General features: G+C 38.8%; 2 protein-coding genes and 1 long non-coding RNA gene across 14 annotated transcripts in view; all 3 read left to right on the forward strand.

Moving 5' to 3' along the window:
- The first annotated feature begins 5,653 nt into the window (after positions 1-5,653).
- LOC110168091 (oligodendrocyte myelin glycoprotein b) lies at positions 5,654-7,895 on the forward strand. Its single transcript, XM_020933499.2, has 2 exons — positions 5,654-5,661; positions 6,596-7,895. Exons 1-2 carry the CDS (start codon positions 5,654-5,656, stop codon positions 7,893-7,895), a joined length of 1,308 nt encoding a protein of 435 aa, XP_020789158.2.
- Positions 7,896-14,079: 6,184 nt separating this feature from the next.
- LOC129407543 (uncharacterized) lies at positions 14,080-19,509 on the forward strand. Its single transcript, XR_008631604.1, has 2 exons — positions 14,080-15,488; positions 17,437-19,509. It is a non-coding gene; the product is annotated as an uncharacterized LOC129407543 (long non-coding RNA).
- A 560-nt stretch (positions 19,510-20,069) lies between these two features.
- Positions 20,070-24,403, forward strand: part of LOC110168132 (RNA-binding protein Musashi homolog 2) — a 280,880-nt gene continuing 276,546 nt past the window's right edge. For 4 of the 12 annotated variants that reach the window (XM_055149051.1, XM_055149048.1, XM_055149049.1 and 1 more), the window contains exons 1-4: positions 20,071-20,324; positions 20,648-20,688; positions 20,977-21,058; positions 21,812-21,896. In XM_055149051.1, coding sequence (XP_055005026.1) covers positions 20,263-20,324; positions 20,648-20,688; positions 20,977-21,058; positions 21,812-21,896 — 270 coding nt within the window. In that variant the 5' untranslated portion in view covers positions 20,071-20,262. Of the gene's footprint in view, positions 20,325-20,647; positions 20,689-20,976; positions 21,059-21,811; positions 21,897-24,403 lie in introns of all 12 variants that reach the window. The other 8 variants (XM_055149047.1, XM_055149052.1, XM_055149053.1 and 5 more) reach the window with 3 other exon arrangements.

A 24,403-nucleotide genomic window follows, 5' to 3' on the forward strand; every position in this document is an offset into this window, starting at 1 on the left:
TTAATGGTTAGTTGTAGCTGTATCGGGTAAAATTAATCAATGATTTTCAGGACAATTATTACAATGTGTTTTTGAAAAGGTAACATGAAAAATTAATAACATTTCTCAGCAATTTGTGGTTCAGATCAATAAAATTGCTAAATTATTAACTAGTTTATATATATATAAAAAAAAAGACTACATATACCATAACAATATAAATTCTTATGCTTTCAGGAACAATGAAAACATTGATCATATTCCTCTGCCTTTTGGGTTTTTGTGCTGCCCATGTAACTACTGAGGTACTTAATTCATCCACGGCCTTTTCAAGCTCTACTGAAACATATGGCAATATTAGCACTTTCCTTTCTAAGATTTCCGACCATCAAACCACCAGCCAATCAAATCCAAAATCCCCTCCTATTGCTCCATCCACCACCCCTGTGACCAACAAACCTATTCAAGCGAAAACCACTTGTTATTGTTTGCTGGGGGACTCATTCTTGCCTGTACCATCTTGCTCATTTCCACTATTCTGCTGGCCTGGAAAGTATGCCAACTTAGCAGACGCCTCAAGATGCTGAGCGGGCATTCAGACCTGATGATTCCTACTAAAATCTGGACGGGCGAAAGCAAGGCGAACACAGATGCCAAGGAGACCACAGTGTTAATGAGCGACTTGAATCAAACACGTGATGAGGATGGAGAGGGTGGCAATGAAGCAGGGACGGAGAGGAAGAAGGAGGAAAAAGACACGTGCGAGAACGGAGTGGAGCAGAAAGAAAAGTCTGCCAAGAATGGGGAAGTGAAGGAGACACCTGCAGCAGCTACAGAAGATTCATCAAGTCCAAAAGAGGAGGGCGAAAAGTCCCAAGTGGATAACAGCAAGAGCAGTGCCACATCAGAGGAGAAGGAGGAAGCAAAAGATGGGGAGTGAAAAAGTTTCAAGAGAAAAAAGTCAATTAAAGAACATATAAAGCTATTTTTGGGTAAACTTAGACTTAGGCAAACTTTATTGATCAAGAGAAATTATTTGGACACATTTAACATAAAAGTGTGTAACATATATGGATAATTTTACATTTTATTCATTATAAACCACAATATTGATCTAAAACAGCTTAATATTAGAAACTAGTGCATTGACTACCCATTTAAAACTGTAGAATTTATAGGCTCTGCTTCTTCAAAGTAGGAATCTTTTTATTTTTATTTTTTCTTTTTGTCTGTGTGTCTGAGCCATATATCTTTGAGTCTGATATTTTGTAATAAAAACTGAAAACGGAAAACTGAAATTTTGGGCACTCAAGCCTTGGATATGAAGCAATTCAGGATTTTCTGACTATGCATAAATTATTTGAATAGAATTTTGTGTTATGGTATAAGCTTTTTTGATGTATTGTAAGATTTTATTGTGTAGTGGAAGTAGTGTCATAATCTTTAGTAGAAAGCTATGTAAATACATGTGGGTGTGAATGTGGATTCAATGTGGTTCAATTTAAGAGCTTGGCTATAATCAAAACACCATCTTATTTTTCAACATCAACATCAGTTTTAGTGTGTTTGAATTGCTGTTAAAACACATTTGGATTTTTTGATTCAGGCATTTTTTTCCCCCAATTTGTAATAAAAATTCAAATATTCTGAAAATCATGCTCATTATTTCCTTCCACTGTAATCAAGGCTCCAAATACATTTCACTTTTAACATGTGATCAGCCCCACTCGTCTGGGCCCTTTGTGACTGTTAGTGTCTCATTGTGTCGTATGAAGAGAGAGTGAAATGCAGCTGATTAGTAAACCAGGAAGTGCTGCTCTTCTGGGCACAGCCACTCCAGTGTGAAAGAGCGCTCCCGTTCAGCAGTCAGAGCAGACAAACGCACACAAAACCCTATTCACCGCGCCACTATAGACGCGCATAGAGTTGTTTCCGCCGCCTTGTGCCGATATCTGAGGAGCAGCGCGCCCATGTGACGTAATGATGGATTTGCACCTTTCAGTCATGAGCAAACTTGTTTTCTACCACAATGCAGACTGAATTAAACAGTAGCACGTCATAACAGAGTTTCTATGGATTATGTGTTAATTACTCTGAGCTTAATGTGCACCAGTTTATTCTGACTTCAGCCAGAGGCAAACAATGCCAACAATGAACTTCATTATTTTATTTGTTAAGATTTACCACATAAACTTACAGGTCTTTGATACAGCTTTGTTGTTTCACTAAAGAAGGGCAGGTTCTACCCAGTAAGCAAAATAAGCAGCTGCTTAGGGCCCCAAAGCTATCAGAAGGCCCCCAGTAACACTTAAAATTGTATTGCAAAGATGAAAATTATGCATTACACTTTAGCCAATTAAATTAATCAGAAAACAGGGAAAAATGTCCAGATTTAAAACATCTGGGGGAAGACACCCACACCCTTCTGTGCAGTGCTGGTGTTCTGCTCTTATGCTCTTTTTTGTCATCATTTGAAGATGTTGGCACAAACACATTTAGAAGATGTAATTACAGTTGTGTGTCATGTTGTGACATGTGATGAATCAGTAGCTGAGCTTGTGTAGAAGTGATGCAGACCCCCAATGTAAATTTTGCATATCATGCTTCTCTTTTTAATTGTTAACCACAATATTAATTCAAAATAGCAGTAAGAATGGTCTATTGACTTCCTGTTTAAAAAGAAGAACTGAGAAGCTTGAATTTGTTGAATAATTGCAAGTATGAAGAGAAATCTAAATCTGAACAGAATTAGTTTTAATATGAACTAGGACCAGACTTGATGAGCATAAACTGTTTCTGAATAACTAAACAAGATAAAAAATTACTGCTTCTGAATGACACAAACCAGGACTAAAAATATCAATATGAGACAAAATATTGAATCGAAACCAAGCTGTCTGTACGACTGTTTGAGAACCACTTTATGCTTCAGTGTGTATACAATAATACATTTGACACTCGGTTTCTCTCAGTTTCAGTACTCAAGAAGCAGTAGATAAAGTGCTTTGCTCAACTATTCACTTTTAGGTTAATACACAAACAGACAAATATCTCACCCACTCAATTGTTTTTCTCATAACCCTCTTAGATTTATTTACTGACTGACTAAAAGTGAATGTTTCAGTTTGACAGTCATGAGTTTGGACAATGATGGCATAAGTTTCGGTCTTAGTGTGAGTCAGAAGTGGGAGCAGACTAGAGAGGGGCATGCTGGGAAATCACAAACTCTGTAAAAATAGCTGTTGTGACTATTTCCATGACAAATACCTCCGACACTAGTCTCTGGAGGATACATAGTTCAGCTTTGTGGCCTTCTATATTTTATCAATGAGAGCCATCTGTTATTGCAGTGGGCTGTCCCGTATAGTGGAGTTAATCATGTGAGCGAGAAGTACAGCATTGCAGTGCGGAGCTGAGCAGAGCTTGTATTAATGATGACAGGCAGGAAGCTGCAGTGGAGGAGAGCCCTGAGCCATAAATCCTGGAGCTTCAGGGAGGGACACTGAATTTGCAAAGAGATATAGCAGAAGGACTGATGCAGTATTTTGAAAAGAATTATAAGCATGCTCAATGTGACATAGATATATTGGCATAATGGTAAAGTCAAATAGGATATCTGTATGTTAAACAAAATTAATTGAAAAAAATGTACATACAGTCCTTCTTATAGTGAGTTTGAAAACTGTGATAGTATGCAAAGCTGTTGTTATTTCTCAAAAACAGTCTTGCTTCTGTATTTTAGCTACCTCTCCTCTGAGATCTCAAAATGCTTGACTCTACTGCATGATGGTGAGGTGGTTCCCCAGGAAGTACATTTATTAGGGGTGTAACGATATCCAAGTCGCACAATACAATATTGTCATGGTATGAACCTCACGGTAAGATATTTATTGCGATATCACTGGAAAGCTCACGATATGGTGGGGAGGTTCACGATTAGGGATGTAACAATATCCAAATCTCTCAATACGATATTTTCACAATATACATTTCACAATATGATATTTATTGCGATATTTTCGGGAGGCTAAACAGCTAAAACTGTAAATATGCTACTTTTTCCTCTTAAAATGCCTTGACAAGACTTAATCCAAAGAACAAAGACTTAAAAGTGCTTAGAATTCTTATTTCTTCATGTAGTCTACACTGAATGGTTTGCAATTACAAATAGCATATCATTAAGTCATAAGGGGTCAAAAGTCACTAGAGTCTCGATGTTATTCCCAGACATGGAGCGATGGAGAGTGTCCAAACTGAGTTCTTCTCTCCAAATCCTGTTCCATCTGTAAGTGTCATAAGCAGAGGTGGGACCAAGTCGTTGTTTTGCAAGTCTCAAGTAAGTCTCAAGCCTTTGACCTCCAGTCCGAGTCAAGTCCCAAGTCAAATACAGGCAAATCCAAGTCGAGTGCCGAGTCACTGGCCCATAAGTCCAAGTCAAGTCCCACTCATCTGCTTTGAACTTCAAGTCATTTCAAGTCTTAATCAAAATACCAAATGTAGCTTAGATTTTTGCAATTTATATGAATTTTAAACTAAACTGCACTTTTTAAAAATTATATTATATTAATATTTGAGTATTTATAATGTATATAAGAGTTGTAGAAATGTAATTTTCTTTTCTTTTTAAATGTTTTGACAAGATCTTAGTGTGAATCATTATGGTCAGAATAGAAAGAAATCAGATTTAAAAGTGCTTCTCAAGTCTTCTCAAGTCACATGCCTCAAGTCCGAGTCAAGTTCGAAGTCTTAGTCCATTTTATCAAGCCTAGTTTCAAGTACTAAAAATAGTGATTCAAGTCTGACTCGAGTCCAAGTCACGGCTTGCAAGTCCCCACATCTGGTCATAAGCTCCATCCTGGGACTATTACAAAGATATAAGATATTGTATGTTACTGAAAATCTTGAAAAATACTAATTAATTATGCTAAGAGGCTAACTACATACTAAATACATTTACATATGATTTTTGAGATAACAATTCCTAGATTGTCAATTTTGTTCCCCAAAGCTGACTACAAAGATTTCTGATTTTGACAAACCAACCCTAGCATACAAAACAATGGACAAATATATTTCTACATTATGTTTAACTTCAGAATGTCAGAATACCAATTAATGCAGCCCAGTATTACCATTGCTTTAGTTATGGCTTTGATTTTGACCCTGTTTGACACAGTTATCATCGTGTGTGTCTCTTATATAGTGCAGCCCTATTAGAAACCACTTTAGTCCTAATTGTTCTCTCTTAATCACAATACAAGCAGCCCGGCCAGTCAATGCTAATCAAAGTCCTCCATTATTTAAAATGCAGAGGTCTACCCTTTTGCAGCTCTGTAGCCAAGGGACCCCTCTGTTCCAACCCCCCCTTCCTCTCCCTCTCCCCCACCCTTCCCATCCCATCTCTGCCTGCACTTGCACAGTCGAGTAAATTCACATCCTGCAGTGTCTCTCATCGCACCAACCCCAAAAACCTCTACATACTACACAGACACTATCATCACTCTGCCACTCGTTCAAAACTGAGCCAAGGAAAGCTGCAAGGACTCCAAAAAGGCTTTACCGGAACTGGGGTCAAAATCTATATAGAAGAAAATCCACCTTCAGCAGCTGGTTTGGCGAGAGAACGGGCCGGCAAGCAAAAAGAGGAGGAGAGAAAAGTGACTGGAATGATAAGATGAGAAGGTGAGTTGGAATTTAAAATGCTTTCTTTATATAGAAGGAAGAAAAAAAACACTTATCCTTGTACCACACCCGCACTCCATTTACGGTAAAAGTACTGCAGTCTCAGCAGTGTGGAGCTCCCGGCTGTGTATGTCTTTGCTCTCTCTGCCTTTAAAGCAGCTGATGCATTAGTTCTCTGTGGAGTCATTAATAAAACCCATCTATTGAGCTACTTCATGTTCCTCTGAGGGCACGGGACTAAGTGCACTGACAACCACTGACGATTGAACACGCAAACTGATGTCAGGCAAAATGACTAGCGGGATTTCTCATTCTCTAAGATGAATGATTTTTGTGACAAGAGAATTTTTTATTTTTTTTGCAAAGCTACAACATTATTTTGCTTAAACGTAGGCTCCCATTTTGGACGAAGGATCTGCTACCTGTCTCCTTGGAGGTGCTATTCCTTTGCCTGGAATGTTCCACAGTATGGCATTAAAGTTGTCTTGCATTTATTGAACTACAAGTGTTTTCGTTCCTACAAAACATGCTGCATGGAAGTTGATAAAAGTTTAACGAAATACTGTGTAACAATCCAGACAAAGCAATAACATCTCTATGGAAACAAGCTGGTGACGACCCTCTACCAGAAAATGTATGGAACAGCTTTAATTATTTGAAAAGTCAATTGCAGAAAAGATGTTAATATATGTTTTCACGCCTGCATTTGTTTGAGAAGATGTGCACAAACAAGAGAGAGGCAAGAAAGTTATTAAAAATCCACCGGTTTCTGTCAGCATTGCCTCTGCAGACCCTCATAGTGAAAGCAAATATTTGTCCCTTATACTCACTAACCAAGCCAGGGCGACTGCTGTTTCCTTAGTGCCATAGAAGTAGATGTCTATCCATGTATGACAAACTTCAATATCTCTGTGTCTTTCATTCTCTGTTGCAGGAATGTGCTGCTGAAGCTCTCCCCTAATAAGGCCCTCCTGGAATTGCTGTTGCTGTTGTTGCTGGGCTTGCGCGTTCTCGCTGTTTGTCCCTCCATGTGCACTTGCAGTCGTAGTCACCGGGAAGTAGACTGCTCCTGGAGAGGGCTCCGACTACTGCCTGATGGTTTGCAGTATAACCTCCGCACCCTTAACTTGTCACATAATCGTTTTCACAACCTGGATATCCATCTAACGCCCTACACTCATCTAAGAGTCCTTGATTTGTCTTACAATAGGTTGATTCACCTCCCTGCAGGACTTCCAAGGTCACTCTGGCAGCTCTACGCATCCTACAACCGGGTGCAACTTTTGGAAAAGAATGACACTGCTTATCAATGGAACCTGCAAGTTCTTGATTTGTCATATAACAAATTAGAACGTGCAGTCTTCATAAACAACACCTTAATAAATCTTCACACACTTAACTTGAGTCACAACCACTTCTGGACAATCCCTACCAATATGCCAGCTCAACTTGACATTATAGATCTATCTCACAACCTGCTTGTAAGAGTCCTACCAGGGTCCTTGGACAGACTATCAAGACTAACCCACTTTTACCTTCAAGCTAACCGCTTCACCACAATGTCCTTTGGGGTGCTGGATAGGCTCACATCACTTCGAATCATACATTTGGGGAGTAACCCCTGGGCCTGCCATGTACCAAATGAAGTCACCTATGTTGTGTCTTGGGCACAACAAACGTCAGCACGCGTCCTTGGTTGCCCCTGTCATACCCAGTCTGTCTGTGGAGGAGTGCGTCCTGGAAGAACAGGAGGATGGCATTTTGCATCCTATGATCTACCCCCACTTGCAGCCAGCGCACAAGGCCACAACTCCATGACCCCTAGGGCTAGTGAGACTGGAAGGGGGTATCAGCCATATACTACCGAGGACTACATGACCACTCCATACCACCCAATGTACCCTACCTTCTCGACTAATAACAAACTAATACTTCAAACTATGGAAGAATTTTTAGACACTGATTCATATTTTCAGATGACAGAAACTTCCTCAATTTCTGATACACGCGGCATCACAGATATAGCTGATGTGACACTTGCTGCAAACACATACTTCACAACCGAGAGCCCGTCCGCCCACACGAAGAAAACTACCACACTACGCACCAGAAGTGTAAGGAGGCAGAATCTTGGTGGTGGTATCAGCAGATCTGGCTCAGCATTAGCCATGTGCTCCACTCTCCTGCACAGTCTGGGCCTCCTGTCAATCATTATTTTACAACAGGGACTTTGAAGATCAATAGATGCCTTGGAAAAATAAACAGAGAAAAGCACATGCATGCCAGTTTTTTTTCTTCTACAATTTAAAATGTTTACTTTCTTTGCCCACCTCTATCATGAGGTATTTATGAAACTTTTGTATTGTTTCCAAAAGGCTGACAGCTCTAACCTTTTAATGCAATTTGCAGGCCTTCTTCCTGTGTTCTTATGTTAAAAAAATCTTCCATCAAGAGACATTAACTTAACTGAAAACAGGCCACCCAAAATTCAAGCTAATATAATCCAGTCTAAAGCAAAATAAGCAAACAGAATATCTTACTATGTGACAAATCATGCAGTTAAATGTCATTTGATCACCACTAGCCGTTTAATGAGGCATGTAGCGCTGTGATGCTGGCTAGATTTAAAAGCATGGGGGTTTGCGAACAGACTTTATTTTTGCACATTTTGCACTTCAGACTAACAAAGGGTGTCATAATTTAGGAGATGTCACTTTTTTGTTAACTGCTAACACGTCAAGTCAAAAATACTTGTGAATTTACATAAAGTGCACATTAACTAGGTAGAAATATGGACAAAGTGGTGCTAAATTTAGCTATTATCATTTGTTATGGTCTTAAAGGTTTACGTTCATTGAAGTATGATCAAAAGACAGACATGTGCCTGCTTTTCAGCGGCCAAAAGAGGTAGCCATGCCATGACAAAGTTGCATCACTTTCTTTAGCAAACTCCAAGAGTGCTTAGCGTCGCTTGTGCATTTAGCTCACATCTCAGACTAAAGTGTCCTTCATGATTCAGTGACGCTGAGAAAATGATCTGCATGGTGATTGAACGTTCCAGGAATGCTAACCCACTGTTATACCGGCACATGGCATTAAAGCACACTTGGCCAGCCTATTTATATGAAAGGTTAAAATATTCACAAGTTGATGTCATTGAGTTTAGCCCACACACTTTTCTACAGAAGTGGTCTCCTGAGTGTGATAAGAAGAGAGGACCGTGGATAACTACATCAAGGGACAATTTATACGCTATAGGCTTACATATCTGGAATTTCTTTACAGAAAATCTATTTCTATTATTTTAATAAAGTTTCAAATCAAACAGCTGCTGTTTTTGTGTGCTTCGAGATAAGACTGTGATTTTGAAAGGTATCTTTCAATAAAAATCATTCTAAATGTGCTATTGTTTTAAATTTAACTTTATTCTATAAATTGAAATTAAACATTAGTTAGGGCTATAAGAAGATTTATTTCTTTCAATTTACATAAATTGTATATGGAAAATTGTACAAATGGGTTACATGAGCTTTGCAGTGCCATTCAGAAAGCATTTACTCCCAAACTAGATTATGACTGAAGTATAAATATGTGTTAGATACTACTATACTATGTTACTATATATGTTTGTATAGTAGGCCTATATAGTAGATTCTTAACCTATATTATGATATTTTCCAATCTATTGTATCATTATGTTGTTTCCTCATCAAAAACATAGTTGGAATTTTGTTTTGTTTCAATCATACATAACACAAACAAACCCTGCGTATTTAGGCTGAGTTCTTCTCTCAGACAGAAAACACTCTGTTCCACCTTGTGATGTCATGTGGTAATACAGGCAATTTGACAATTTCAGTCCTGGAATTTATTAAACAAAAAGTAAAAAGTAGCGGCTAACTTGAAAACTACCACTTCATGACATCACAAGGTGGAACTTTGGGGATGATATAGACAGACCAATAATGAAGGGTTACTCAAACATGTACGGATGAAACAAAACACAACTCCAGGTATGTCTTTGAGGAGGTAACAACATTTTGACATGTCTAAAGCATTTTGAATGATTCATTTAGTAGAATATAGAACCTTTAAACTTTAAAATTAGCCAGCTGATAGACTGTGTATATATAAATGGACATAGTTAACCCGCTAGTCACAGTGTTCCAAACAGGAAGTGAGCATGGCGGTGCTTCTGACTCCATCAACTCTGGCTTCATTAGACTTTACATTGAAAAGTTGTCACCCCACTCTCTGTAACTACTTCAGTAAGCCTCATCATTTTGGTCTTAAAATGTTCATATTGACTTGCTCATGATCCTAGTGTTTTTATTTTGCTCTTTTGTCCTGCTATAATTTCGTATTTCTAATATAAAACTCAGCTCCAAATGCACTCTTATAACCTTGTGACCTTCAATTGATCAGAACTGGACGATATGGGTGTTGTCATACTTTAGTCCACTTCTTTATACAGTCTGTGTTTCAGTTTTACTAAACAGTGTAGTAAATGTTAACATAGCTAACCTTTCAAATATGCAATGCTCTGTTATGTGCAATGTGGCTTTTATATTTCAAGAAATATTTTATATAAAGCTGTTTGTGGCCAATACAGGACACAAAACATCAAATTAAACATCATTTTTGAGTGTGGTATGATGACGTGAGAACAACAGGTGACCAAGTGACTCAGCGTGGAAGTGTGATATGAAGCTGCTGTCACCTGCCAACGTGAAGAACCACAATTGACTGAAACTAGGGCAGAATAAAACACAAATAGAAGATCATTATTCTCAAAGATTGAGGTTAGTGACTAGCAAAGGTAGCAATCACCACAGGCTTATGCTAATCGCTAACTTTAGATGTGTGCCTTTCATGGCCATACATAATGTGACATTGTTAGCCACATTTGTCCTTAGCTTGTTTGCACTACTAAAACATTGTGGATAAAATGACATTCAGTAACATTGAAAGAGAGATCAGAAGAAAAGGAAGTTGGTGGTAAATGTTGCAGCTATTTTTAATGCAAGCACACACACGCACATGCTAACACATTATAGCTCATAGCTGCATATATGCATCACTACCCCAAATACAAATGTATTCACAAACCTTTTGCTGATATATGATGATATTGTAGCACCTATTGGTTAAGCTCGGTTATATTTTTAACACTGACATATGTGAATCATTCATTGCTTGTTTCTGCTTTTTTAAAGGGGCCATATTAGGCTATTTTCTGGTGTTGGTTCTTCATCAAAAATATATACCTTGGGTTGTGTTTTGATTCATTCACACAAGTTTAACATAAAAACTCTGTATATTTATACTGAGTTCTTCACTCACACAGAAAACACTTGTGATGCCATGTGGTAATACAGGAAGTGCACTACTGTTTTTCATACTCCATAAACTTTCACTAGAATCATTTGCTTAATTGCAGCCCTGGAAAGCCAATTTCTACTGAACAATCACACATGACATCACAAGGTGGAACAGAGCATTTTGAAGGAACATACCAAAACACAACTTTGGGTATATTTCTGAGAAGGTAATAACATTATAATATGGTGTAAAGCTCACACAGTAGGTCTTGTTTCATAGAAAGTTTATTCTAATTCAAAGTAATTGTGAAACGCAGTGCTATACAGATAACATAATCTCATTTTTACAGGCAGTCTCCTAGTAATGGTTACCTTATCCAGAAATATTTCCCTCCTCTTGTGGACAATTTACAGTACAGTATAGCCTATAGTGTATACCTATACACATTTCGCATCTGTTCATTCATTCAGATAACAGATAACATAACCTAAAATATTGTACTCAATTCTAGCATTTCACACCATGCCCATCTTATCCAAAATCAGGTTTCTACATTCCTCTTTTGTATCTCTCTTTTTCTTCCTTTTAGTTTCAGAACTTTGAAACATCTACTGTACTCTGAGTGCTGTATAGGTGCCAGCGTGCCCAACTGCAAGCCAATTATTTTCTTTGTGGGAGAAACACAAAGTAATGTCAGATATCTGTTCTGGCTTTCCTAATAACTGACAAGGTGTAGAAGGCTAGCATCATTTACTGCTGCCACGCTTCCACTCTTCAGCCTTGTTTAGAGTCAGCCTGGGTTTTTTACACTCACCCTTAGTGCTGTTCTTTGTACCCTGCGACCTCTCTGTCCTCTCACTGCTATTTTTTCATGCTGTCATTTTCAGAGGCAGGTGTATAGCCACTGACACTCCTCTGACATTATAGGCAAAACGTTTTTCAAATCACAAGCTTTTTCCGAGTGGTGCAGTTTTAATACATCTTTGTGTGTATATGTACTTGTAAAAAAAAAAAAGTCAATTTTCTCTGCCTGTTTTTGAAGCTAGCTGCTTTCAAGGCTGGCTCTGGACCAAACCATAATAGGTTCTAGGAGGTGCTTTGAAACTGAGCCTCTTTTCCTCAAGACTGTATGCGGAGATAACAGCCTGGCATATTAGCCGATGCCCTTACAGAAACCTCTGTAGAAGTTGGGTGGTCCTTTTTCTCACTAACACAGCCCAGAAAAGGCCCAGTGAAGTAGACATATGCTTCAAGGAGGTATAGACCTGCCTTATTTCTTCCAAATCAGCAATGATATATAGAGGACACATGCATGCACAAGCACTGTCTTATATGATTACATGTGCTTTAAGTGCCCTCTTGTGGCTGTGGGGCAGAAGTGACTCAAAGGCAAAAGTACATTCAACATAGATCATCAATATAGAGGTAGATGTTCAAAATTGCAAAAACATGTTAACAGCATTCTGTTGTGTAGCATTTTTACGTTTTCTAACAGAATGCTGGAACCATGCCATCCATCTTAATTACACATCTGAGAACAGTACACTCAAGTAAATTTCACAGCTGTAATCTAATATATCCGCTATATAATGCTCCATTCTGATCCATAAGTGCATATGAGAGTTTTGAGAACAATCTCCATTGTTTGGATATGAAACAGTTGGCTGTACTGAAGCGCCAGAGGGCTTTTGAAATCAATACAAAAGTTTTACAGGAGTTAAAATGAGGCTTAGTGTAATTTTATCAAGGAAAAGCAATTAGACGGAAGAGACAGCCTCTAAGGCCTGGAACGGAAATGAGAAAAGGTCATGACTTATACTTAGTCTATGCATATGCCTAAAAAGCGGTGTAATGTGTTCAAATCTAGAGTCAAAAGGGATCTTCAACAGTAAGTCCTAAAAATTGACAATAACAATTTAGGGGTCTTTAAAGCAGAGTGGTTTGCATATCTTTTTCTGTTCTCAGTTTCTTCAGTTGATTAGCAAATAATGATTCAAGAATATTCTATGGAGATTGAATCTGAGAGTGACTTGGTTGTTTTTTTCTGTCCTCCCTGCAACACTCAGGCTATTGTTATGGTCACTGATATGAGCAAGACAAGAGATAAAGAAGAGAAGAAACTTTTAAGATGCCCTATGTAACTTTTGTGTTGAATATCTTTTTACCATGGAGATGTCGTTGATTTGTCTGGAATGTTCCACAGCAGCTATAGCATTAAACTTATTGGCATGGAGACAAGCAAGATAAAAGTCAGATCTGTGCAGAGGTGGCCCCACTTACAACAAGAATGCATATTTTTCAAGGGAATACAAACATGATAGAAACACAAGATAGTTTAGTAATGTCTTAACTGTGTCTTTATATTACTGAAAATTAACTCTAAAAAGCTTTAATCCATGTTAGAATGTTGTTGCCTCATCAAAAACATACCTGCAGTTGTGTTTTGTTTCATTCACACATGTGTAGACCTTTGTTATTAGTGTGTTTACATCTCCAAAGCTCAAAATGCTCTGCTCCAGCTTGTGATGTCATAAAGGGTTTGTTTTCAAGTTAACAGCTACCTTTTACCTTTTGTTCAGAGATTAGCAATTCAGGGCCAAAATTATCCAGATGATAATAGTGAAGGTGAATGGAGTTAAAACTACAGTGGAGCACTTCCTGTATTACCACATGACATCACAAGGAGTGTTTTCCATTTGAGAGAAGAACTCAGCCTAAATACGCGGGGTTTGTGTTTCAAACATGTGTGAATGAATCAAAACACAAGTCCAGGTATGTTTGTAATGTGAAAATAACATTATAACATAGATCAGAAAATAGCGGAATATGCCCTTTAAAGACCAGGAAAATTGTGATGCTATTTCATCATGATGAATGTGAACTCAGCGTACATGTAAAAGCTCTTAGAATCCTCCAAAACTCCTATGTCATCAGAAACAGAGCTCACGCTGAGTGGAAGACGAGCACCTTGACAACATTACCTCTAGATCCACACGTGTCCTGCTACTTTATATTGCACATGTGAAACCATATACTGCAGAGCCCTCTAAAATGGCTGGACAAAATGGCTCACATTAGCAATGGTGACTCAGATTTTGAACCGGCATCCAACCGACGAATGGATGGGCGCTCTATTGCTGCAGATAAAGTTGATCTGATAAAGCTAATCTGCATTGACAGCCTGGGTCTTTGCACTAAGGCTTGATGTCTGTTTGTGCCAAGAGCAATGTTGCCAGTGATCAGCCCAAAAGTGAACGTGTTAAAAAAATAAACAAGCAATATATGGAGTAGCGGCTTGAAGACTGATGAGACTAGCAAAATTCATCCCTGCAGCGGTGGACTGAGAGGTGGGGGGAGTATACCCGGGGATATCTCTAGCTCTCGTCTCAATGGCACAAGACAAGGCAAGGTCAATGTTAAGGTCATAAGAAGCGCTTGGCAAGTGAGAGAATGCATTGTGGCAGCCAGTTAGGGAAAAATGGAGTAAGGAAAGAGGAGACGATTGAAAAAAAAAAGAAAAAAGAAAAACAAAGAATGTGCCGGAAGACTAGACGCACCACTTAGCTGGCGTGTCCGGAGAGGCCTGCTTACCATTCGTAGCCTCTGGAAGATGCAATCAAAACAACAACATTGTGGGATCTGAGCTAGCCTGTGTTACCCTGTTTATGTTTTTCACAACGGTGTATTTTGTAATCATTTTTTGCATATAATTGTACTGTGCTTGTGTTTTTTTCCCTTTCACTTTGTGTTTAAGTGCAGCCTGTATATCTTTCACTGTGAAGTCATGGTTCTTTGTGAATGAAAGTGAGTAGTTGCCTCTTCCAGAGTGTGTTACTAGTGTCAGCCTTTTGTCTAACTGGCAAGTGTAAAGTGTAATCCCAGCCAATACCCCATAGAAAGTGATGTGTAGACCTCAGCTACTCACAGTAAATTATCAGCTATGACTTTGCATTATGTAGGTTTTGGCAGTTATATTATATTTAATATGGATATAATATCATACATGCCCATTTACACCATTATTAGTATTTATAAATTATGTAATAATATTGTTTCAATGGTCATATACTTCTTACTGTAAGAGTTATTAGATGCTTTTGTACTTTCACTATAACCACTAGATAAGCACAATATGTGACCCCTAAACTAAAGTGTTACCAAAGTGTATATTCACATGTATTGTTGAGCTAAGTGAAAGCACACATATGAAAAACTAAAACAATAATAGAATGTGGCTATCAAAGTAAAAAAAGCCTTGGACTCCTCTGACCTACAATGTACAATTCAATGAGCTTTAACAATCATTACCACACAGCTGAATGTTGAAAAGAGAGAGAGAGAAGTAAGCCTTCATTCGTGTGCATTCTGCTCTTGTAATCTTGTGTCTGGTTATCAGGTTGACACCAGCTCTATGGGCCTGTCTGTCCCGAGTGCGACAGTAACATCAGCAGAACATTCCAGGGAGCAGCAGGGGCACAGGCCCATCTCCCAGCCCACTGGAGCAGGTAAATGATGTCGTCATATACTTTTGTCACACCGCTTTCGGATCTAGAGGGATCTGCATTCAAATGCTCTTTAACAGGGAGATTAGGGTAAAGGTATACTGGAGATGTCACAGAGGGGTTTGGGTCGCATGAATCCTAGATTATATTAAAATGTGGACTCCAGTCTGTTGTACTTTTCATTACACTTAAATATTTACTGTACAGGTTGCTTATATTTATAGATAACCAGAGAAATGTTAAAGGGCCTATATTATGCTATTTTCTGATCTATGTTATAATGTTGTTTCCTCATCATAAACACACTTGGAGTTGTGTTTTGTTTCATTCACACATGTTTAACACACAAACCCTGCATATTTAGGCTGAGGTCTTCGCTCAAGCACTCTGTTTCACCCTATGATGCTCCGCTGTGTTTTTGAACTCCATAAACCTTCACTAGAATCATTTGGATAATTTTAGCCCTGGAATTGCCAAACTCTACTGAACTAGAGGTAAATGATAGCTGTTAACGTGAAAACTAGCACTTAAAGACATCACAAGGTGGTTTTGAGCTTTAGAGATGTAGACAGAGTAATAATAATGGACTACTCAAACATGTGCGAATGAAACAAAGCACAACTCCAGGTATGTTTTTGAGGAGGTAACAATGTTCTAGCATGGCTTAAAGCTAACAAGGATCAATTTAGCATCAAATAGGATCTTTAACATGTAAGTAAACTGGTCTGGAAATTGAACTCACTATATCTAAATGTGATCCAGGATCTACTGGATGAGCCACATGCCTTCAAATATCATTACTTTAAATGAATGAAATTGAACTTCTGCCAAAAAGCGAGTCTTTAAAACTGTAATAGTTTGAATGTTTGAGTGTGAATGGCCTTTCCACCTGTTAATGTTGGTGCTTCGCCTCTGGCTCAGCTTAATTAACTCATCTACGTTGTTACAGCACCATAATGGAATAGAAACCACTCATCACCAGAACATCTTTATACCCTGACTTCAAACACACTCTTCCCTCTCTCACTTATTACCATCAGTCAACAAGCTTTTAACACAGCCACTCTGGGGAAATACACAAGAGAACAAGCATTTTATTTATTAAAATCATCACCATCACCTATCTCATAATGTTATATTGATGTAAAGGAAAACTGCAAAGGGAAGATATGAAAGGAGAGGAGCAGCAGGTGCAGTTTTGGGCCCTGACTAATTCCTGAAATAGGACTGTCAATTATGCATGTTTTGGCCCGGTTCTATCCTCGCTGTAGTCGACACTATCACAGAGACAGAGCACAAGGGAAGGAGGACACTAGAGGGAGACAATTTGTACATATCTAGAGGCCCCTCAGAGGGATTCTAATTTTTACTGTAATATGGGCATAAGAGAAAAGCACTACTGATCTACTGGAGAGAGGTTTCAGACTCCAGATTTAAAGATATAGCCAAACTTTAGTTGGAAAAAATAATGTAATTTTGAAGAAACTGCTCAAAATCTATTACAGTAAATGATCTTTTCCATTTGACCTTTACTTAACCAGGAAAGACCCATAAAATTCTGAATGTCAGAAAAAAAATGTATGCAAAGACACACATTGTGAGGTGTGGCGGCTAACCAAGCCATGCTGTTATACAATTTATGTTGTTGCTTCTGATCAAACAACACACCACCACAACTTCAATATTTGACTTAGACATTTATTTTCAAGTTACAATATATGTTACATCAACTACAATGGATACTGCTGCTACTACTACTGCAACTATGGAACTACCACTTGACACAAGCATTATAACCATCAACTCAAACAACAGAAAAACTTTAGTACTTAAAGGTGAACTATGTAACTTTTTCTGCTAGAACACTTGTCTCCAAAAAGATGTTATTGCTTTGCCTGGAATGTTCCACAGTATAGCATTAATCTTATCTCTTGCTTTTACTCTACAACAGTTGTTTCAAGAATACCTTGAAAAACACGCATTCTGCTCTCCAGAGATCTGACCAGTAACTTGGCTTGGTGATGTGCTTGTCCCCATGGAGATGTTAAAGAACAATGCCATACTGTGAAACATTCCAGGCAAAGCAGTACCCTCTCCACTGAGACAAGCAGGTGGCAGACCCTCCCCCCGGTAAGGTTACATAGTGCACCTTTAATAGTAACTTTCCACCTCTGGCATTTCAAGAGTTAAAGTCCTGAACGACAGCCCATACCTACAGACTATTGTGGCTCTTGCGGAGATAATATGAAGGAAATTGTGTGTTGAGAAAAAGGGGTTACGTCTGATCCAAGAACAATTTCTCCAAGGTCAAGTGAAGATTGGGAGGCTGTAAAATGATTACTGCAACAGGAAACAGGATGCTTCTTTTGCTTCTCAAAACACCAGCATCTCATAACACACTTCTCTCACTTTCTCTTCCCCCCTTCAGCTCTTTCACACGCTATCAATTTTATTTCTCTTGCTGCTCAATCCCTCCACAAATCCTCCAGTTTTTCCACGCAAAGGCCTCGGTTAGTTACAAGCTCCTTTCTGCATGCATGCGTTTACTTTCTATTGACGGGCTGTTCATCTTTTTGATTCTGACAGTGAATACGTTGCAAAGTTCCATTGATACTGCTTAAATGGTCTTTTGGAAATCTCTCAGCTTCTTTTCATTGTCGTTGTAAGTTTGCACATGCACGCATACAGTATTTGGTAATGTTATTCCTCTTCTTTCTGCAAAGGAAACCACATCTGTCAGTGAACCTTAAGTTACCTAAAGGGATAAAGCTTTTTCGACACTTTTATCTAGAAGTGGTGGCTGCACAGATTAGCCAAGAACAGCACTCAATTTAAAAATCTATATGCGGTGCTGTCTCCGTTTGTCTAAAGATAGAAAAACACAGCATATAAGGTCTGTTTTGGGTGCTATTCTGGTTTGCAACCCTTGATCGCATATTGTAAAATGTCACACTTGACTTTGCTCTCTCCGTGATATAACACAACAGAATGGAGAGGTTTGTGATAACAATGTTCAAAAGAGAAAAAAAACTGAATAATTTGAATTTACGGCATGGAACGCGAGGTGTTTTTATTTGTGCGTAAACTCGGCTCACTCGTCATGTGTTAAATCCACTGTGATTTCTCCTAGCACACCTTGTGATTGCCTTTAAAGTGTGCCGTTCCTTTGGGCTTCTTCATCAGTTTATAAGCCCTCTGATCTCTATCTCTTTCTTACTTTGGGCAACACGTGAGATGGATGCGTTTTTCACACTGTAATTTCATACACACATGCATGACCAGTGTTCGCTCAGAAGGGGGATTTCTCTATTCAAATGTGTGCCTTCCTTAACCAGAATATCTACTACAGCCTCTGCAATGTGGAGTGTCCCCTAACTAATGACATTGTCTCCATCGTTACTGTTGGAGCTGTCAAAAGTGTTGTTTTTCAGGCTTTATCTAAGGCATTGTTTCAGAAACATGCTGCCAAAGTAGATAAGAAATTCCCTGTAGTAGTGCCCAGAACACTCACAACTGAATCTCACTTCTAGTTGCAAGAAAATCATACAAATATTTCTGTGTTAGACAAGATCGAAAACTCCATTTCTGTTCAAAGTAGCACACTATTTCAGGTGCATTATGACATATCATGAGAGATTTATTCATGCGTGACGTTGACAGTATAATCTGCTCTTACTGTAATGTTGATCTTTTTCTCAAAACATATTCATGGTCCTCTGTGGGGTCACCAGAGGGCACAGGCAGCTTATCTCATAGTATTGTGCACAAGGCAGGGCCAGCAGCTCATTACAGGTCAGCTACACAGAGAAAGCTATAATTACTGCTGTACGTATGAGGTCTTATACTGTATCGATTCTCAAAGGAAAATTCATCTCATAAACCTTTGAAATGAATATTATGTTTTCAGGTCAGAGATAAACCAAGCCTGTTTTATGCACTGGGAGACAGGCCGTGTAATATTCTTTGTTATATTGTATTTTTTCTGACTGTATTGATTTTTAATAAAACATAATTTTATTGGTTATGTTATTTAAGTTCTCTGGATTCATTTCATAACATTCATTATCATTTGTCAAGCTTATATTTTTATAATTAAGCTATAACCTGCTTAAAGACTAACAAATTCTCAAACTTGTGTTTCTAAATTAATAATTTTGATTGACATTTTGCTAAATTTTTCAATGCTCGAAGCTCAAAGCATCTGTAATTGTTTATTTCCTAAATAACAACACCTGTGAGCAATAGTAATTGAGTTAATTTACGTAATTAACAGCCATCTCAAAGTGCCCCACTTCATGCTGCTGTCTAGGGGACTATATTTTACTGCGGAGGAAAATTAATTAGATAGAACTTATAGAGCTGTTCCTACTAGACGTGATATAGTAGGAACTACTATGCAATAAAGTTGTAGTCTATGTAGAATATATAATTTTTCAAATTTGTCAGTGTTTCTAATGGTTAAAAGGGGCAATAAGCCTTGTTCAACTCTAGTGGCTTATTGCTTAATTAAATGACAAATCGGAGGATTGGTTTGCAGATTGTCTGAATTGACGTCAATTGGATTGGTTAGGTGACAGAGCCAGGCTCCGCCCCCTCCGGGCCAAGGTAGAGCGTGCTGCGAGAGGGAGGAGGGAGCAGGGGGCTGAGCTGATCCCACGTGTGACGCTTTCATTCCCGGCTCAGTAATATTCTCATAGCGGGGCTTTGCATATCTCCTGCCGTATCTGTGTGTGTCTGTCACTGTTACTGTAGTCCCAGCCTATAGTTTGGAATAGATATGGAAGGAGACGGGAGTCAAGCCACATCCGGAAGCCTAAACGATTCACAACATGACCCGGGGTAAGAATCTCTCTAAATGTGCGCTTAAGGTACGATTTTTTTCATGTTACAACATCTTGGAGAGGACTTCGACTGCCGTGCTGGATCTGTCCCCACAGTACGCACTTATACCGTGCATGGGTCTGTTTCGGCAGCAGTTTGAGAGACCTCTGCTTCGTAGCGAGAGTAGCCTCCCCCTTTTATGTAGACAGAGCAGAATTACTTAGCGCGAATGTGTTTTCATAGTCTTCCTTTATCCTTTAAGGTCGCTTTTAGAAGTAGTTAGTCGTCAAAATGGCCGAACTGACATCTGGACTCACTTCTGTTGTGTTTTCTCCTTACAGTAAAATGTTTATCGGTGGCCTCAGCTGGCAAACCTCACCAGGTGAGACTGTTATTCTCTTTTACAGCGTACACAGGATTTCTTGTTGTTCGTCGCTGTGTGACTGGGTACTCGCCGTGGCTGCTGGCGGTCTATGTGCGAATGTGCAGTAGTGTACTGTATGGGATATCTCAGTAGTGTGTGCGCGCGTTGTTATTTTTGATCTCCGTCCATCTGAAGTCCTCTATTCGACCCCTATGCGCATCGCGGGCTGTTTTTTCAAATACTGTGACAACAGCATGCCCATATGTTTCTGTGTCAAATAACCCGACATCTTTTCTCTATCCACAGACAGCCTTAGAGACTATTTTAGTAAATTCGGAGAAATAAGAGAATGTATGGTGATGAGAGACCCCACGACAAAACGCTCAAGGTAAACCCACTACTTTTCCTTGACAGTGCATGCAGTCATATCGCTTACTTTGTCTTGTATTAATCCCGGCGTGTGCGTTGCTGTGTCCGCGTGTGCCCGTGTGTGCCCGTGCGTGCCCGTGCGTGCGTGTGCCAGTGTGTCCCTGCATGTGTGCGCGCCTGCGTGTGCTTTCACTTCGAGCCAGATAAGCTTAAATGCTCGCTGCTGTAAAGCTGCGGCCCAATGCAATTTGACATTGACTTTGTGACTGCACCACATTGTTGGTCTAGTGTCGTCTCATATTCTAACGTGCGGAATAATGTCCAGCAGTGTCGCGCGGTCTCAGTTTCCCAAATCTGCCCCAGGACTGCCATAATCTGGATTAGAAAAGAAATGTAATAAGAAACAATATAACAGTAATAAGGTCATAGCAGTGTTTTACCTGCTGCTGTGCCGTTTAAAGTGGCAAGTAACATTTCACTGTTTGACTGAACTGCGCGACCTTTATCAAACTCTGCTGCAATATTGTCACATAAATTTGCCAAACGCAGAACTTCTATTGCTGACATTATTCAAGCTTGTCAAAACCATACCACATGTTGTAGTGCATTTTTACCCTGGCATTTAGAAGCGATTATAAAGTGCTATTATTATTATTAGTTATGAATTGATAGTCAACAGATATGTTTATATTATGTATTTTAACTTTGTTTTTAGCAAATCTTTTATTTTCTGATGCTCACTCTAACATTGCTTTTGTTTTGTGTTTTGCAGAGGATTTGGGTTTGTTACGTTTACAGATGCTGCCAGCGTAGATAAAGTCTTAGCTCAACAACACCACGAATTAGACTCAAAGACGGTGAGTCCATTTAACTTTTTATTACTAATGTATGTTATGTCTATAGTGTAACCTCTGTCATAACACTGTTGCTCTTTTGGTGCTAAAGGCGAAGTAGGGAAACACCTCTTGGGTTAAAAGAAGCAGTTTGGATCAAGGTCAGGCGTAACAGCAATGATAGAGCTTTCAACAGTGAGCTTAGCAATAAAACACAAGTGCAGGGTGAATATCGCATGCGTTCACTTTCACTTGTCTGGATGAATGAGGATGACACGCCCCCTTTTTCTGCTGTGGCCACATGTTCTGCGTGTGCATATCTCATGTAACAGCGAAGGGCGTGCTGTCTCAGGACTATCCCACCGAGCTACTGTCAGATTTGCACTGTAGGCAATATAAGATGCACTGGCTCTGTTTTAAATGATATTTTTCTAAAAGGCATTCCCCAAGCCAAACTAGTTTTTACAGCCTTTTTCCGCTCCTAATCTTATCCAAGTAGTTACAAATCGCTCGCATATTAGCTGAATGTGTTTTTAAAGTAGTTACTTAGTTTTCGATTCAATCATGCACTGACTATTCTCATTTATTTAAAAAGTACAACAAAATTTGGTAAATCCAGTGCCTCTTGAATTTTGTCAGTTGATAAATAATTAAACATGCTGGTCTTTTTGCGGATGTCTGTGGTGATGGATTAGATAGGCTTCAGCTAAAATTATATTTGTCAGGGATTTTTCTTTGTCGTGTGGAAATACCCAGTTATGCTCTCCTAGTTTCGGATCTGGAGTGGTGATAAAACAGGCAGCATGGTACCACTTTTTTAGCTTAGCATAAATACAATGTGAATATAAGTAATGGTTAAGTGATGTTTTGTTCTGCCTTTGTCGAGTGTGATTGGCACACAGCTTTGAATACTTGTTCTGTGTGTGGCAGCACACCTTTTTATTCCATCCAGCTCTTTCAGTTGAGCTTGTGTAAAGTTGTTAGTAATGTGCCTGCTTCAAACACACTTTTATTAGGGGCCTCTGAGTTCTTTTGGCTACTTTTCAGAACTGTTCGGTGAAGTGGCTAGGACTGTGCATTTTGTATTTATTACTATAATATAACACTGTTCCAAATTGTCATATAAACTAGTCTAATGATACAATTACCCTTAAAATGACCATTCATAATTCTCTACAAAGGATATATAGCACTTACTTTCATATTAAGGTGGCCTTAAAATAGACAGTCACTACAGGCTGTGTTAATCATTTCAGGCAATTTCATGCCCTAAAAGTGTGTTAATTTGTTCACATTTCCTCTGTAGCATATCCCTTCTAATCCATCACACCTGGCTCTGGTATATTTAGACTAGTGCGTGAATGCTGACAATGAAAGATTGATGGCATTGCAAAACCCATACAAATCTTTGGAGGGCAGTATCTAGAATGGGGTTAAGGTACTGTTTGAAGATGTGGCAATACAAATACTCCTAGACGCCAAATCTGGAGCAATCCGAAAACTTGAAGCAGACATTTTGAGTGAATATCCTTGACAGCCCTGACAGAACTGCCTATATATATTTACAGCAAAGGTCGTGGGGGGGAACGTGTGAGGTGGAGGCGTGTATAAAGCACAGCAGGACAGAGCCTTCTATGTCTTCATCTGATTCCTGATAAGTGGACGAGATGTTCTTGCCTAAGGGCACTTCGGTAACAGTACATATTAGGCCTGGCCGATATGTTAAAAAATGAACCACTTTTTTCCTCAAATTGATCGATCTTGATTAATAATTTAAATGTATTATTATTTATGTATTTTTATTTTAAAAACAAAACATGTCGTTCAGGAGTGATTTCATGAATGTAAACAATATTTTTTTTAATAGTTGTTGCAAATTTTTACCTGTAACGTCTGAACTCTGCTCTGAACCACATGCTTTTACCAACAAAGGATTAGCTATAGACCTCTTGATTGGACATGACAGAATCTCAATCTCGATAAGCCCTGTCCCCTATGTATTTTCTTATTACTCTATTAAGTGCATCTGAGGATTTAACCCCACGACCTTCTCCTTATAAGGATTCACCTCCAAAGCTACTTCCTCGTCTTTGTTGTGGCTGATCAATGAATTGAAAATAGTTTTCAGGGCTGAACGGTTGCATATTAGGGATTTACATTGACAACATGTTTTTTTTTTGCCTTGGTGCACAGTGAGGCACAAAATATTTAACTAAATGTCCGGGACTTACTGTTATGTCACTAGAGACGAGCTATGCAATTATATGCTCTCTCCTTCTCAGAGCGACTCTCTTTATCCCTTTTCATGATTAACTATTAAAACCATTTCACAGTTACTTTTGGACATCTTTGTTGACAGTATGTTTACATGGAGAGAATAAAGTCAGTTACATTTCTCACAGTAGGATTTGTCACTTACTTTCAGTTGGCAACATGCAAGTGTGAGAAGAACAAATATTGTCTGGCTAATGCTAACAGGCTAATTATTAGTTTATTCGTCATCGTCACTATCAAGTCATTAATTACAAAAC

The sequence above is a fragment of the Boleophthalmus pectinirostris genome, unplaced genomic scaffold (genome assembly GCF_026225935.1).
Source record: "Boleophthalmus pectinirostris isolate CB_2022bp ecotype Guang Dong unplaced genomic scaffold, ASM2622593v1 HiC_scaffold_12, whole genome shotgun sequence".
In the NCBI taxonomy this organism is placed as follows: Eukaryota; Metazoa; Chordata; class Actinopteri; order Gobiiformes; family Gobiidae; genus Boleophthalmus; species Boleophthalmus pectinirostris.